The sequence below is a fragment of the Gossypium hirsutum genome, chromosome D04 (assembly GCF_007990345.1).
Source record: "Gossypium hirsutum isolate 1008001.06 chromosome D04, Gossypium_hirsutum_v2.1, whole genome shotgun sequence".
NCBI lineage: Eukaryota > Viridiplantae > Streptophyta > Magnoliopsida > Malvales > Malvaceae > Gossypium > Gossypium hirsutum.
Genome location: NC_053440.1, coordinates 57,043,886 through 57,061,686, shown reverse-complemented (window position 1 = coordinate 57,061,686; position 17,801 = coordinate 57,043,886). Strand labels below are relative to the sequence as shown.

The 17,801-nt window shown below is 31.3% G+C and overlaps 2 protein-coding genes and 1 pseudogene across 2 annotated transcripts; 2 read left to right on the top strand and 1 right to left on the bottom strand.

Moving 5' to 3' along the window:
- Nucleotides 1-233: 233 nt before the first annotated feature.
- LOC107898025 (flavonoid 3',5'-methyltransferase-like) lies at nucleotides 234-4,414 on the bottom strand (annotated as a pseudogene).
- Nucleotides 4,415-5,762: 1,348 nt separating this feature from the next.
- On the top strand, nucleotides 5,763-8,768 carry LOC107898630 (putative E3 ubiquitin-protein ligase XBAT31). Its single transcript, XM_041091463.1, has 5 exons — nucleotides 5,763-5,815; nucleotides 7,247-7,390; nucleotides 7,501-7,641; nucleotides 7,762-7,869; nucleotides 8,729-8,768. Exons 1-5 carry the CDS (start codon nucleotides 5,763-5,765, stop codon nucleotides 8,766-8,768), a joined length of 486 nt encoding a protein of 161 aa, XP_040947397.1.
- Nucleotides 8,711-10,324, top strand: LOC107898026 (cold-responsive protein kinase 1). Its single transcript, XM_041091051.1, has 3 exons — nucleotides 8,711-8,819; nucleotides 8,937-9,578; nucleotides 9,655-10,324. The coding sequence occupies exons 2-3, from the start codon at nucleotides 9,173-9,175 to the stop codon at nucleotides 10,134-10,136; spliced, it is 888 nt and encodes a 295-aa protein (XP_040946985.1). The 5' UTR covers nucleotides 8,711-8,819; nucleotides 8,937-9,172; the 3' UTR covers nucleotides 10,137-10,324.
- The last annotated feature ends 7,477 nt before the right edge of the window (nucleotides 10,325-17,801 follow it).

Sequence of the window (17,801 nt, the reverse complement as noted above, 5' to 3'; positions counted from 1 at the left end):
AACCTATGGTTGTTTGGCATCACATAATTTTTTTTCCATGTCTATATTTAAAAACGAAAAGCACGTTAAATATAAAATACTTAAATGGGAAAATATTTAGTATACTTTCAATGGAATTTTTTAAACTTCATAAGAAGGGTCAGGAGGTTGACAAGTATCTTATAGAATATAATGAATTATTAAAATAAATAAATATTTAAAAGAAAGAGACACGTGGCATTTTTTTAAGGCTGCTTGTGGAATAAAAAAAGTATATTATCAGTGTAACAAATACTAACTCCACCAAGTTTGTATCTATTAAACAGTTGGTAAATAAATCTAAATATTATCAGTGAATCTCATGATAGCATCTCGTTATTAAACATTAAGAATCAAGAAGAACTAGGTCTTTTTTTCCTTTTATATTCTAATAGAGACGCCTGCAGAGGGTGAGTCCATCGCCAATGGAAAGTAGTGATGACTCGACTCGAGGATCGGCTGCGATAAAGCTATTGAATTCGACCACAAAATTTCGGTACCTCTTAATGAGATCCTCCACCACTTCTTTCTCTGATTGCGCAACTGATCCGTACCATAGCGTGTTGTCATAAGCTACAATTCCTCCGACTTTTACTAATTTCAACGTCAGCTCATGGAATTTTAGGTAATCGGTTTTGTATGCATCTACAAATACGAAATCGAAGCTCCCTTCTTCACCCTACAAAGTTTGAAAAGAGTTATGCTATCTCAATTTGAGGAGAGTGGTGGATACAATATATATTTAATAGGGATATATATGTAGACATTTTTCACTCAAACTCGAGAATCTAATCTAAATTACAACTCAACTCAAGCTGATTTTATTATAAAAAACCAACAATTTTGACACATCCAACTTGAAAGTTTTGATCATATTTGCTCTTTTTGACACAATGACTATAACTACCCATAACCTATTCCCAACTCATAAATAGAAGAACAACGTACTTCAGCGCGCTCAAACCCACATCTTCTTGTATTAGCAATAATGCTCGTGCCAATCAAATTAAGACTCAATCAGTAAATAATATTTTATTTTAATATATGTAAAATACGAATTATTTAAAATGTAATAAAAAAAAGTACTTACATTTTTTATAAGATCATCTAAAACTAAAAAGGCATATGAGGGGATGAACTCAATCTTATGCTGCATTCCAGCTTTCTTAATAAATGGTGCCCCTACTATCAGGGTCAATTGCTATAACCTGCCAAAAAATTTTGTTGATTTCTTATTTTTATTTTTGGTTAAATTTGTGCTTAAAAATTAATCAAATTAATTAGCTACAACATCTTTTTCACTAATAAATTAATTAAAATTGTGTTTAAAAAAAAACAGCATTGAGGGCATGACTCTTTTGAAAAAGTCTTTAAAGTATCATCCGTCAGAAGTAGACATAGACCTGTTTATGGCCGGATTATAATTTAAAATTCGAACAAGTTTGGGTAAAAAAATAGATTCGTTTAAATTATGGGCCAAATTTGGGCTTGAACATTTAAGTCCCAAGCTTTGTTCGTTTTTAAGTTTATAATGTTTTATATTATGTTATTTTTATATGTTAATTTATAACATATAAAAATTAAATTTATAGTAATATATAATACTATTATAATATAAACATTAAAAAAAGTGTTAAGATGGTTATATATAAAATTTTAATAAATAAGAAATATAGAAAATTATTAAAAAATCAATGAAATATATATATAACTTTTTTTTAAATGGACGGGTCTAAAATGAGTTTATGTTAGTCATTTATAAAGATAGGCTGGCTTGAGTAAAATTTTAAGTTCATATTTTGGGCCGGATCAGACTTGAATAAGTATGAAATGTACTAATATCATACTTACACTTGGCCTAGCCCATGAATACTTCTAAGCATACGGACCCCTCAAGTGGTAGCAATCTTACCAAACGCATTGAGCAGTTCGTTAGTTTTAAACAGATGATACTTCGAATACTTCTCTCGAAAGAGTTGAAAATCCTTCAACAAACTGATATATATACATCATTGGAATAAGAGAAATTAAAATAAAAGCATACCTTGCCATCCTCAGGCAATGTAAGGGCAGTAGTAAGAAGGGAATAGCCTGTGAAAACCCCAATTTCCAGTGTTTTTTTGTCATTCATCAGCTTTAAAAGCATGGCTAAGAACTGGGCTTCGTCCACAGGAACGTTCACGACGCTCCTAAAATAAATAAATAAGAATATATAGTATTTTTTTAATGTAAAAATTTGAGGTCAAATTATTGTTTTGGTCCCTTAAATATATTCAAATTCAGGATCTAATTCATACATTTTAATTTGGCGTCCAAATAATTAGTTAATTATTTCAACCAAATGTTGACAAATTTTTCTTAAAAGACGTCATTTCCAACTCATCATATTGCATGTGAATTTTTTTTTGTTGTTGGAAATATGGACGTGCAGGGGCGACAATAGGGGGCTGATAGGGCCCGAGCCACCTAAAATGTGAAACTTTAATTTGGACCTATTTATAAAGTTTTAAATTAGTATATGGTAAAATTTCATTTTAATCTTTTAAAATGACAATTTTTAAATTTAGTCCTTTAAAAAATATAAATATATGAGGTATTCAAATGACGAAATTACATTTTAACTCTTATAAAATTAAACAACTTAATTCCGACTCTTCCAAAAAATATTTTGGCTTCACTTCTACAGACGTGTTTAAGAAAAAAATGCTAACAGTTTAATCGAAATAGTTAACACTGCTAACTATTTGGACTAACTAATGATATTATAAAAGTAGAAGGGAAAAGTACGTTAAATTAAAGTACAAGGACTAAATTTCAAATTTCAGTATAATAGAGGGACCAAAATCCAAATTTGACATTTTTTTATAATTTCTATATTAAATGTGCTAATAATTAATAGAATTTAAAATTACACAAAGGGAAAAATGAAATAATTAAGGTAAAATGCTTACAAATCATTGTACTTTTGAACAGTTGCTTCTCTTAATTCCTTCAATTGCTCGTGCTCTTTGGGATAAGCACTTGTTTCATAGATATACTGCAATTAAATTAAATAAAAATATTTTATTTTTTGGTCCTTATAAAAATTAAAATATGTTATTCAAACAGCTTGAAATCTAATCGAACTTTTTTTTAAATATATTTTAATTGGTTTTTTGAAATATCCTAATTTAAATTTGAACTCGAATTCACATAATTAAGCTTGAATTAAGATATTGAAATCGAGCTTATTTTTTATTATGTAAGCCTAATCGAGCAGCTCGATTTTTTTATCTCAAATTGGGCTCGAGCATTTATTTTTAAATTCAATCAAGTCTAAGCAAAGCTTCAAGCTTTGAACTATGAGTTGAGCTTAAAGCCTTGAATTTCAAGTTATAACACAAGCTTAGCCTTCTTACAACTTGAGCTCGGTTTGGTTTGATTACACCCCAAATCTCGAACGCATGCTAATACCTAATACTTACTCTAATCCAAAATCTAAACAATATAGGTTCATTATTATTTCATCGATGAAAACCGAGAAGTTAATAACTATTTTAATTTGTCAAATTTTGAACCTCATATTTTACAAAAATTGACAAATTAGTCCAATTATGTAATACTATTAAACATTGCTTTTAAAACATAGGTCTATAAATCAACAGTTCAATAACTTATACACTACGGGTTTGCGAAAAACTAGAAAGTCAATTTCGTGTATTACCCACAATTGGACTAACTTATCAAGTTCTTGATATAACTTTTAGTCCCTAAACTTGGCAATTAGATTCACTTTGGTACCTATACTTTTTTTGTTCATTTTAGTACCTAAACTTGGATCCCATCATGATCTGATGAGATGATGTGGTACTCTAAAATTGCCTTATCATCAAGCTTTTACATTTTGCCGAGTTCATGGGCCAAAATGAACATAATTGTTAAGTTCAAGTACCAAATAGACAAAAAAAAGAATGTACATGTACCCAAATGAACCTAAATGTCAAGTTCAGGGACTTAAAGTTATATTAACCCTTTAATAAAAATATAACTAGCAAATTCTGATAAAATCGAAGGGACAAACTTTTAAGTAACCTAGATTTTTTTTTTTAAATGGAAAAAGAAAGCAAAGAAGATAAAAATGGAAGACAAAATATCATCCGAAATGGCACAAAAAAACAGATAATTCTCTCTCTTTTTTATGAAAAAAATGCGGAAAGTTTAATGTAAAATGAAGAAAAAATACCTTTTGAAGAGCTTCGTTTCTAAGGATGGTCTTCTTAGTCCAATCCGCCATTGTTACAAAGCTCTCTGCAGATTTTGATGGAGGATTTAGGGTTTCAGCTATTTTATCTTCTTCCCTTTATATAACACCGAAAATTGCAGGCGAAGGGCAAAATAAAGTGTAAAAAATAGTGTTTTATTATTATTATATTTTATAATAAAATTTAGTTGAAAATTAGCTGCAAAGTTAGTGATATTCATGTTTTTATGTTAGTATTTCGCTTTCGATAAATCATTAGTTTTTTTTTTTGTCGTCGTCGTCGTAATTGGGTAAAATAATAGTGTATTAGTTTGGTAAGCCTACCAGATATAATATATATTAACTTTAAACAATTACAAAATAGCCATTAAACTATTTAAAAGTTTTCATTTTAGTTCGGCTGGTATCGTTGTTGTTGCAACAATCCGGTTTATAGTTTAGTGACTTAAAAAAATCATTTTTAAGTTGAATGACTAAAACGTAAACTCACCAATAGTTTAGTTACTTTAAATGTAATTTACCCTATATATATATCAATATAAGACCTTATGATTATGACAATAAATTTAATAATTTAAATTACATGATAAATCCCTTTATTATAAAAATAAACAATTTAATAACTAAAGCAAATAGGTGAAATTGTCGGTAAATGTAAAGTTGAACATTAAAATACATTTTGTGCAAGTTCGAACCCTAAAGATTATATTGTTGGGAGAGACAATCACAAACCCCAAATATTATCCACAAAACGGAAATAAAAAATAAAAAAGTGTTGAACGTTTGATTTATCGTATTTTAAAGTGATAGTAATGGTAAAAAAGTCTAACATTAAAATTATACGTAACAACAAAGTTTAAGAATTTGAATATATCGAAAGCGCATAATTTTTTCCAGTTTAAGAATTTGTGAGTAGGCAAAAATAGCTATTGTTTTAAAAAGTTGAATTTTTGAATTTCTTGTTCTTACTAAAAAGAAACACGTCGGCGACTAAACATGGGAGTAGGTTTCTTTTGTTTGTTAGTTCTTTTTTCTTTATTGAAAGAGATTGTAATTTGAATATAAAGTAACCTATAGATTAAGGGTGGGTTTGGATGGGCGATTAGGTGCGGTACGGTGCGTTTAGTTTACTTTTTGTCTCACGCTACAGTATCGCTATAGTATCTAATCTCACCGCCACCGCTATTTTTACACTAACCGTAGGTAAACGCACCGTCCATCCAAACTCACCCTAAGACTGGTTAAGTTTAAGATGGATTGAGATTAACTCAGTCGGTATTGTTATTATTGTAATAATCGAATTCTCAAGTTTAAAAAGTTGTGGATTTTGACTAAGTCTTGAGGATCTAATTAAAATTTTTAAAAAATTAAAAAGACTTAGTAGGAACTTCAAAAAAAGCTCAAGACTTAATTTGAATTTTCATAAAACTTGAGGGACTAATTAAAGTTTTTTTTAAAAACTTTCTGCGTCTAACAAAAATTTCAAAAAATTTGTGGTGGGGCAATGCCTCCCCGTTCCCAATACCATCCGTCTTCGTGGTCAACTTTTGTGTACAGGTAATAGCTTACCTCTAATTTAAGGATTCAACCTAATTTGATTCAAGATAATTATACATAAAAAAAGGTTAAATTATATGGGAGGTCTTTTTATTATAGGGATTTGATTAAATTAGTCCCTCTATTATTAAATAGATCAATTTAATCCTTACACTATTAAAAAGAATCAAATAAGCCTAAATTATATCAGAGTTAACATTTATTGTACGCAATTCAATCCTAAATAAAAGATTCCATTTATAAAACCATAAAAACTTCAAAAATACTAACTTTGTCGAACAATAAATGATATTTTTTAAACAGTAGATGTTAATTATATTTCAATTTAACTTTATTTAATTCTTTTTAATAGTAAAGGGACTAATTTGATAAACATTTATAATAGAGAAACCTCTCAAATACATTGACTAAAAAATCATAAAAATTCAAACATTCTCAAATGCAAGCAACCTGCTCCATAAAACTATTCAAAAACATTAGTTACGTAAATTCTTAAAAGCATAGTTGCTTAAAAGTATTTGTAGGCTACTATTTGGTTAGAACCTTTTGGACTTTGCTCCAATTTTTTGCAAAATTCAAAAGTTTCATACACATTTTTATAAACAAATAAATGTTATTGAATTTGGAGACCGTAATTATTTTTTATATAATTTTTTAAATTATTCATAACTTTTCGATCTTTAAAGTAAAAGATACTACACATTTAAATGTGTTGGATTTCACGACTATCTGATTATTGTAATAATAATCAATACTAATCAAACTAAAATTTATCTATTTTTTACACAATGTTTAAAATTATTAATAGCCCTTCCCCAACCCATAAATAAGAGGATAATGTGTTTTAACATGCTCGAACCCTCATCCGCCTACATTGACAACAATATTTATACCAATCAAACTAAGACTCAATTCAGTGAAAAAAAGAAAATACGTAAAATAAAATGATAGTTTGTAAAAGAGAGTGGTAATGTTTTTTTAATAAATTTAGTTATTTATTTTCAAAATAAATATTAAAATTTGATTAAAAGTATTTTTATTTAAGAAGTTATTTTTACAATATATATATAACTTACAAGTAAAAAATGCTTTTATAATATAATTTCTCCATTTATAAAGAAAATTGTTTTTTTAGTATTTTTATTTTTTGAGTTTATATCACTTGACTCGATACATTAAATAAAATAAAATATTTTATTATAGCATGGACTTTTAGCATGTTTGGTTGGGTGTATTGGCATAGCCATTACACCCCTAATCGGTGGGCCCCACTTAATCCCCTTTAATCCTTTATTTGGTTCAATGTATTGTCATTACGAGTCTAATACATTACAGACCTAATCCTCAAAATTCACAGATTTCTATATTTCTATTCCGGAAGGAAAGCTCAGTTTTGCTGCGTATTAAGTTCTCCCGATTTCTTCTACCCAGTTTTACCCTCCTACTGCTTCTTCTGATTTCTTCTGATTCCATAACTTTTTCCTTCCTCTCGGCCGCCACAACTGCTTCTTCTTCATCACTCATTAGCAGACTACTTCTTCTTCTTCATCCGCTCAGCCCTGTTGCTGTTTCATGGTGGTCTTTTGTTTCTTTCAAGATTGCTTGACTTTTTTTGATTCATTTGGATAGAGATCTCTGTTTTCATTTGTTCTTATATGTATATCTTTTGTTGGATTTGATATCAGGGGATATGCACGGTTTGTGAATATAAGAGATGGTAGGGGAGCCACTCCCTTGCACTTAACAGCACGCCGGAAGCAGCCTGAATGCGTACATATCCTGTTATACAATGGTGCTCTTGTTTGTGCATCAAGTGGTCGATATGGGTAATAATAATTCATGTTAAGTTGATAATTCATGAGTATCTGTATTTATTTTGTTTTTTTTTGTCAGATGGATAGAATGATTGCTTGGAAAAATGACTGAAAATTTGTTGCTTTTTTCAGTTTCCCAGGAAGCACTCCTCTTCATTTGGTTGCTAGAGGGGGCTCTCTTGACTGCATTTGTATGTTGTTGGCTTGGGGTGCAGATCGTCTTCAAAGAGATGCATCTGGGTATAGTTTAATTTTATTATTTAAATATATGGATATCTACATGCTTTTATATTCCCAGGCCTTGATCCTTTGTTTCATTCATTTTCTCTTACCAAGATAATTTATTATTTACATATCTGGGTATAGACTAGCCCTTCAAGCTAGGTTTTCAATGGTGCTCCTCTTGGCATCATATTAGTTGAGTCCATTACGAAATTGAGATGTAATACAAAGTCTTGAGGCTATACCAATTTACAGCATAAACTTCATACTTTATCATATCCGTTTTTGCATTGACCCTACTCTTTAGCAATCGACTGCTAGGTTTCTGTTATGCTAGTAAAATTTGAACATAGTTTCCATTTGGCAATAATGGAGTTGATATATTCACTGTGGAATTAAGCTTTGGAGGTTCCTGACTGCAAGGTTAGCTATTATAATATATTGTATACACACACACTCACACACTCAGATTTATACATACTTTGGTTCATATGATTTGCATCCCCATGCTTGTGGCGAATTTATGTCGAAACAATTCTGCCTTTTCTCTTTTAAGTTTTTCGTTGAAGTAGTAAAAGGATTTTATTAGAATTACGACTCATGCTTTCTTTTGGAAGTTGAGTAGTAGATATTGTAACCACGATTGTGTCCATTAACCTCCCTGATAATAAAAGTAATTGCTGATATTACTAAGGAAAATAGTAATACATGCATAGTTGCTTGAGCACATTAAAACTGGAGTGGTGCTATACATGTGATCTTATGTTTAACTATGTTGCTCGAAAGAGTTAAAGACATATGTTAAAGTACTTGCATTGTTATGTAATTTGATAGTTTGCTCTTTTGAATTCATCACTGAGATGAGTTGTGACTGTAGGTCTTCAAAATGGCCAAAGCACTACAACAGTTTGGCATGAAAAGAGCATTAGTTGTGCACTCAGAGGGTTTAGATGAAATGAGTCCCCTTGGTAAGCTTCATTTTATTACTCATTTCCCTCGGCTCAATCATCGGCTCATGTCGTCTTTGTTTGCTGTTCCTTATATCTAAATCATTACAATCTCACAACATATACCCATCCATACAGGGCCAGGGCGAGTCCTTGATGTCACTCTAGAAAAAATTGATAAGTTCTCATTTGATCCATGTAAGATCTTGTTTGTATTTCATGATGTTTTCTTCCTTCCTTTATTGATACCATAGATGTATTTTATTGAATGATACACAAGATTTTGAAACTGCTGTATTTATATACTGATCAAGTTGTGCTAAGAAAATACAATGTTTGGACAGTGGAATTTGGCATTCCTCGTTGTGCTCTAGATGGACAGTGGAATTTGGCAAAGTTTTAGGTTTAATTTAGAAGAAATAGAGACTGCAACTCAGTACTTTTCGGAGTCGAATTTGTTGGGAAAAAGTAACTTTGCTGCTACATATAAAGGGTTCCTTAGAGATGGATCAGCTGTTGTGATTAAAAGCATTAGCAAAACTAGTTGTAAATCAAATGATTCCGAGTTCTTGAAAGGATTGAATGTTTTAGCATCGTTGAAACACGAGAATGTAGTCTGGTTAAGAGGATTTTGTTGCTCAAAAGCACGCGGTGGGTGCTTCCTCGTTTATGATTTCATCCCTAACGGAAATTTACTACAGTATCTCAACGTAAAGGATGGTGACGGCACAGTCCTAGATTGGTCTACTAGAGTTTCCATTGTTAAAGGCATAGCCAAAGGTTGGTCTCTAGTTATGTTTTTTTGCCTTGTTTTAAGTGGTTCCTATTAGCTAACTAGACATGTTTGTTGCAACAGGGATAGCATACTTGCATGAATACAAAGTAAACAAACCGGCTCTCGTTCACCAAAACATATCAGCCGAGAAAGTGCTCATCGACCACCGGTTTAATCCCCTACTTTCAGATTTCGGCTTACACAACATCCTCACCATTGACATTGTCTTTGGTTCACTCAAAGCCAGTGCTGCCATGGGTTATCTCGCACCCGAATATGCCAACACGGGTCGTTTCACCGAGAAGAGCGACGTTAACGCGTTCGGGACACTTGTTCTCCAACTCCTTTCGGGTAAACAAAAGGTGACCAGCTCGGTACGTTTAGGAGCTGAAACTCGTAAGTACCAAGATTTCATAGACTCGAACCTTCACGGTCGGTTTTTTGAACACGAAGTGGCTAAACTAGCAAGAATAGCATGGCTTTGCACTCATGAATGTCCTATAGAAAGACCATCAATGGAGGAAGTGGTCCAAGAATTGGGTAACTGCAATGGCCGTCCTTAAATGGTGATGATGATGTTGTCACTTAACTACTCACTAATGCATGAATGGGGCATGCTTTCCTTTTGTTAAGGACTATGCTTTTGTGAATTTTGTTCATGCGAATTCAACCTCGTAAACGCTATTTTTATTTTGTTATCCAAGAATTTATTTCTAGGCTTTTTTAATTCACTCTTTTAATTTTGTGCTTGAAAGTAAGCTTTATATGTTATACTGATATTTTTTAGGGTGTAACCGAGCAGGCCTGAGTTAAACTTTAAATTTGTAGCTTGATTCTCAGTTCAAGCTCAATTAAATATCTATTGTATAAATTCATATAAGAAAATTTATTATCAAGAATTTTATGAAATTATATATCATTATTAAATTATATTTAATATTAATTATTTTAAATTGTATAAATTCATATAAGAAAATTTATTATCAAGAATTTTATGAAATTATATATTATTATTAAATTATATGTAATAATAATTATTTTAAATTATACAAATTCATATAAGATAATTTATTAGTTATAATTATTTTAAATTTTATTAAATCATATATTTTAATTAAAATATATTTAACATTAATTAGTTCAAATTATCTTTTATAGTATCATATATTATGATTTGAGTAAATTCATATAAGAATATTAATTATTAAGAATTTTATTAAATTATATATTTTAATTATAATATATTTAATAATAATTATGTTAATTTATATTTTATAGTATCATATAGTATGATTTGAGTAAATTCATATAAGAATATTGATTATTAATATTTTATTAAATTATATATTTTATTTATAATATATTTAATAATAATTATGTTAATTTATATTTTATAGTATCATATATTATGATTTGAGTAAATTCATATAAGAATATTGATTATTAAAAATTTTATTAAATTATATATTTTAATTATAATATATTTAATAATTATTATGTTTAAATATGATTAAATTATTTATTATTGATATTAATAATCTTATTAAAATTTAAATAACAATAACAATAATCATTTACCAAAACAAATTTATGGTAAGGGTATTCTAGTCATTTTAATTTTTTCCATTATGCTATTACACCTCTATTCCATTCAACCAAACACAAGATTACTATTACGCCTCTATTCCATTACATTCAACCAAACAATTGATTTGCTATTACGCCTCTAATCCATTACGCCTCTATTCCAATACAGCGAACCAAACGTGCTCTTTTAAGTAATTTCCAATGTATTAAGTAGACTGTCTTTAAAAAAGGGGGTAAGTTATGATTTTGGTTTTTCCATCGTGCTAAAACTTGAGATTTAATCTATGTAACATGATGAGTTGGACGACGCGTTTTTAAGAAAAAAAAGATGCCAACTTTCATATTCTTCCTCAACCTTTAAATCGAAGAAAAACGTGTTTAAATCCACAACCCAAATTATTAACGGTAATAACTATTTTGATTAACTAGTGAGTAAAATAACCAAATTATATCAAATAAATTATAAGCGGTAAAACTAAAATTAAAACATAATAAAGAGGCCAAAACCAGAATTTAATAAAAAATATATTCTTAAATTTATATTTTTTAACATGTAATTTCAATTCTGAAGTCAATAGATGCTTAGGGTAGATTTGGATGGGCAATTAGGTGCGGTGGGATGCATTTAGTTATTTTTTATCTCACGCTACAGTATCTAATCTCACCGCCACCGCTATTTTTACACTAACCGCAGATAAAAGCACCGCACATCCAAACTCACCCTTAGTTAACTTGCAAAATCAATTTAACCCTCCTTTAAATATAATATAAATATTATTTTTACTATACTATTTCATGTTTATTAAATATATATTTCTTTATATTATATAAAAGAATATTTGAAAGGATGAGATATGACTATCCTTTTATCTACCTAACCCCATTGCTACCTACTTCATACCCTTAGAAGTCCAAGTTTACAAGCAATCAATTATATATTACTATTAAATTTATTTTGCCTTTTTGGTCCCCGGTTAAAGGTGACAACTTTTAAAATTGGATAATAACAACTTTAACCCTCAATAATTATAAATTATGTCAATTTAGTATCGATTTTTAAAAAATTAACACTCAACATTTGCACTGTGTATTTTTTTGTGCTTTTGCTTTCTTTATGATGTAGAGGGTTAATTTGAAAAGAAAGAAAAATATGAAAATTATTATCTTGGATTTTTAGGTATTTTCATTTTTTCTATATTTTCAATCAAATTCAACTGATATATTTTTTTAGCTTTTTAGGTGAAAATATCACAAAGAAAAGTAAAACTATAAAAAAAAATCAAATGACACAATATATTAATGTTGAAAGGTTAGATTTTTTAGAATCAAGACTAAATAAACATAATGTATAAATGTTGAGGGTTAAAGTTGCTATAGTGTCAATTTTAAAAGTCGTCACCATTAGTCAACTGGTGACCAAAAAAGACAAATTTGAATAGTTGAGTGACCATTTTGTAACATTTATAGTTGGGTGATCAAAAAAGAAAATTACTAACAATTAGATAATCATTTTGTAACTTTTCATAGTTTAGTGATAATAAAGAAATTTATTACTAGTTAGATGACTATTAACGCAATTTACCCTAATAAAATAAATTCAATATTGATTGCTTGTAGCTATTAACTATTATAGATTGTTATCATATCTGCTCTTTTTGATACAATGTTTAAAACTACTTATAGTTCCTCAATCCTCCATGTAATCACTGAATTTTGCCCGGGTAGGATGTCTGGCCGGGCTGGTCTCATATGGGCCCGATGATTGGGCCCATTAGGATTAAATTTTGGGTTTGTTTTAGCTCATTTTTTATTTTTGTTTTAAATATTAATAAAATAGTAATAATAAAATTTTGAAAAAGGCAAAAAAATAAAAATTACATTTTAACCCCTATACTTTTTAAAATTTACATTTTGACCTTAAACTTTTCCAAAATTTACATTTTGACCCCAAACTTTGCTAAAATTACATTTCAACCCTTAACCTTTCTCAAAATTACACTTTAACACCTAAACTTTCAAGAAATTACATTTTGGCCCATATTTTTGCTAAAATTACACTTTTGCCCCAAAAGCTTTGCATCCTATGCAATTTAGTCCTTCTAGACTTGTCAAATCGCTGCAATCAGCAGCCGAGCGTACCCCTCCCAGCCGAGCTACTCCAGCAGCCTCCCTAGGCCATGATGGCTCCACTGCCACCTGAAAACAAAGAGAAAATGAGGAGATTAAAAGGAAGAAAGAAGGGATTTTTGAGGGGGGCAACCAAGAAAAAAAAAGCAAAGAAATTTCAAAAAAAGAGCTCTCAAATCTAGCCGATTGCCTCCACCGCCACTACGACCGTCGCGCCACCACCATTGTCATCCCACCGTCGAGTCCTAAACGCAAAAAAACAAAAACTTTGAGCAAAAAAATCAAAAAAACAGCAGCCCACCGCCGGCCGTCGCACCAACACCGCCGTACCCACCGCTGCAGCACTCCCATCGTCGACACCTAGCAAGGCAAACAAGAGCCAAAGCAAAAAAGAAAAAGTAAGCAAAGGAAAATTTTCAAAGAGAAAAAGAGAAAAAAAAGTGTCGAAAAAGAAAAAGAAAAAGAAAAGAAGAGAGGGAAGGAAGAGAGGCCGACCATCGGCGAGCCACCGGAGGAGGTGACGGCAGCAGCACGAGCAGCGGCATTGACGGCGACGAAGGAGGCCGAACAGAGAAGAAGAAGAAGAAGAAAAAAGAGTAGAAAAGAAGGAAGAAAAAGAAGAAGAAGAAAGAAAAATAAAAAAATATTTTTTTTGAATTGTCGGGTCAACCCGACCCGACTCGGTTCTGACACGACCCGATCCGGTGACCTAACCCGACCCAGCAGCAGCCCAACAGCAGCCCAGTGCGCAGGCAGCCCAACAGCAGCCAGCAGTGTGCAGGCCCAGCAGGCCCAAAAGAAGCAGGCCAGAAAAAAAAACAGAAGAAAAAAGAGATAAAAAAAGAAAAGAGAGAAAAAGAGAAAAAAAAGGGTTCAATTTGCGTAACCCCGTTTGACGAAGCTCGTGTTTCGAGATCTTTTCGGTAATTTCGTTTATTTCACTTCTAATTTAATGCTCGTATTTTTATGCCATTTCGTTTTAATATTATTATTATTTTATGCATTTTTATATTTTTATATTTTTGTAATTATATTTTTAATTTAATTCAATTTTAATTTAATGTTATTTTAAATAATTTTAATAAATAAGGCAACGAATCGATTTAACATTAAATCGTTGATTTCATCGCTATGTTGGGTGAATATCACCGGTTTATGTTAAACACGATGCGTCCTTTTAAAAATTGTAAATATTCAAAAAAAATTCAAAAAAAATTTTCGTGTTTTGAAATTTTCGTGTCTTCAGAAAAAAATTTCGTATTTCAAAAAAATATTCGTGTTTTCAAAAATAATGCAACGAATTGATTTGACACTAATTCGTTGATTTCATTGCTATGTTGAGTGAATATCACCAGTTCGTGTTAAATACGATACGTGCTTAATAAAAAAATCAAAAAAATTGTGTAAAAATAAATCTTCATGGTTTCAAAAATATTCGTGTTTTTCAAAAAAAAGCATCCGTTATTCAAAATTTTTCATGTTTTCAAAAAATTTCTGTGTTTTAAAAATTTCCGTGTTTTAAAAATTTTTCGTGTTTTCAAAAAAATAATTGTTTCAAAAATCTTTGTGTTTTAAAAAAAATCGTATTTTGATCGGATCACGATTAACTATTAGATTGAACTTGTATTTTTGAAAATTAAGACAACGCGTGTTTAACAAGATACCAATTTTGGGCGTCGCGAGGGTGCTAATACCTTCCTCGCGCGTAACCGACTCCCGAACTCTAATTTTCTCTGGATTTTCACGTAGACCTAAAATTACCTCTTTTTTAGAAAAAATTTAAAAATAAATTTTTCTTCTAAAAAGAGAATTAATTAGGTGTCCGATCACACCTAGAAAAAAGATCGGTGGCGACTCCCTTTTTAAATAAATTGAAACTCCGCTTTCAAATTTTCGATAATCACTTCAATTAGCGCCCGTGCCAAAATCTTTAGGTCGCTACAGCTGGCGACTCCGCTAGGGAGTTTTTTTTTCGAGAGTCGAGTCTAATGTTAAACGCGTGTTGTCAAAATTTTCAAAATTTCTTGTTCAAATTAAATTTTAATCATGATCCTTGATTTTTTTTAAAAAAAAAGTCATGCATTTGCATTCGGTTTTTAAATTAATAATTTTCTAACATGTTTTATTTTTCTATTTTTTTTCGCTCTAAGTTTTACGTTTTTTTAGTTTGTTTTTTTAGTAAAAAATAAAAAGGTTTGTGAGTTTCTCCTCACACACTGTGCACTTGCATTCTTGCATAACATGAGCTCACTACCCGGGCTCCGTCCGTTTAAGTGGAAGTAAATGCTACGACTTCGTGAGTTAACTCGTCCCTCCGCACAGGCTAGTGAATTACTTCCGGATTACATATGACGTATGCTTTCGTGAGTTAACTTGTCCCTCTACATAGGCATAAGTAAATGTAATCCCTCGAATTGAGCTTGCAAGCCCATGACGGGTGATAACCGAGGCTCCATACTAACCTTAGTAGGTGACAGTATGGACAATTCAAGTACCTTTCTAGAACCAAAACCACATATAGTGAACCGTACGAGCCACCCAATTAGAGTCATGCCGAACCTCTGTCCGTTTGATAGTTACCAAAATAAGTACACGGGAGAAACGCCTCTTACCTTTCATTTCTTTTACATTTACACTTATTTGCAAATGAATTGAGTCTGTTTAATAAATTGGGCCGGATAGATTGTCTGATGGTATGTGGGGTAGGTTCTTGTAAAGCATGTTGGGGCAAAAAAAATGCAGGTCCGTTCCACCAAATTGCATGATTGAATAGCTTAATTTGTTAAATTTTCCATAGTCTTTATTTTTCTTCTTTCTTCTGTTTATATATGTTGTGATCTCTAACCAAGATTATTTGTTCTTCATTTTATTTTTCATCATGCATCGTAGACATCTCATTAAGAAGGTGTTGATTAGAGATTGGTTGCCAAAAACGGGTTTCTAATGGGGGAATCAATTACACAAGTAATCGAGAAAAATGCCGTAGTCCGAGACTGGTCTTCGAGGACCCAAAAAGAAAAAGGGGATAGTTTAAAAGAAAGATATATCTCCGATCTTCCTGAGCATATGACTTCGAATGCTTTACAGAATAACCTCGAAGACTTGACTAGGATCTGGAAACAATGAGACTCAAACAGTAGGGGCATCTTCATCGATAAAACTTTTTGTAACGGACTCTTTTGATAAATGAAACGCCCAAGTATGGGGCCATTTTGGAATCAACACCTATTTTTGTATATTTACGCATGACTAGCATCCATTGGTCATTCATTCATTCATTCATTCATTGCATGTACATATCACATTAATCATTCACTGAGACTAAAACAATATAATCCATAGTTGCAACACTCCAAGTCTGGAATCACTCTCCATTCTTATAGAACGCGTTTAAGAGCTAGAGCTATGGATGTTGAATTCAATGAGAGTGATACAATTGAGGATGTTTCAATGATACGCCCTTGTCTCCAGGATATGTTTTGAACAATTGGACTGCTATGGACCTCCTTGTAGTTTCTAAGTCCTCTTCAGAGTAATGTCCAATGTTAATTCTCCATTATTTTGTATGTTCCTAAGTAATGAGATTCCTTTTGTAAGAGCTTATGTTTGGTCTTTATCATTTCAATGAACATTAATGAAGATGCATTTTGTTTGATATTGTCATGTTCTTTTCATTTCTATTAACTTCGCGACTACTCCTTCTGTTCATATCATTTTCTGGTATATGTCTCATATCATCTCATATCATTGTGTGTTGATTACAATACCTCAATGCTCTTCTATAGCCTTTTTCCATTCACCTTTCAGGTGCTCAGATATCAATGGCATGAATAATCCCGTTATGAATCTTGAAATCGATTTTGAGAACGCTTTTTGTTTAGGAGAATTCGAAGCCGAAGAAGATGCTGAAAATTGCGTCCCGCCTTCTAACTTATTGAGAATGGTTGAACAAGAGGAGAAACAGATTTTACCCCATCAAGAATCTGTTGAGACGGTGAATTTGGAGAATGAAGAAAAGAAATAAGAAGTGAAGATTAGGACTTTCAATTCAGAAAACACCAGGCGGGATTTGATCGCCTTGCTCCATGAGTATAAAGATGTATTTGTCTGGTCTTATCAGGACATGCCAGGGTTGAACGAAGATGTGGTGGTCCACAGGCTCTCATTAAAACCAGAATGTAAGCCCATTCAGCAGAAATTAAGAAGGATGAGACCGAAAATGCTATTAAAGATAAAAGAAAAAGTCAAGAAACAAATTGATGCTGGCTTCCTACAAGTCCCCAAATATCCAGAGTGGGTAGCTAACACAGTCCCGGTGTCGAAGAAAGATGGCAAGGTGCGAATGTGCGTGGATTATCGTGATTTGAATCAAGCAAGCCCCAAGGATAATTTTCCTTTGCCAGACATTGATACATTGGTAGATAACACGGTAAAACATTCATTATTTTCTTTCATGGATGGGTTCTCAGGTTATAATCAGATTAAAGATGGCTCCCGAAGATATGGAGAAAACT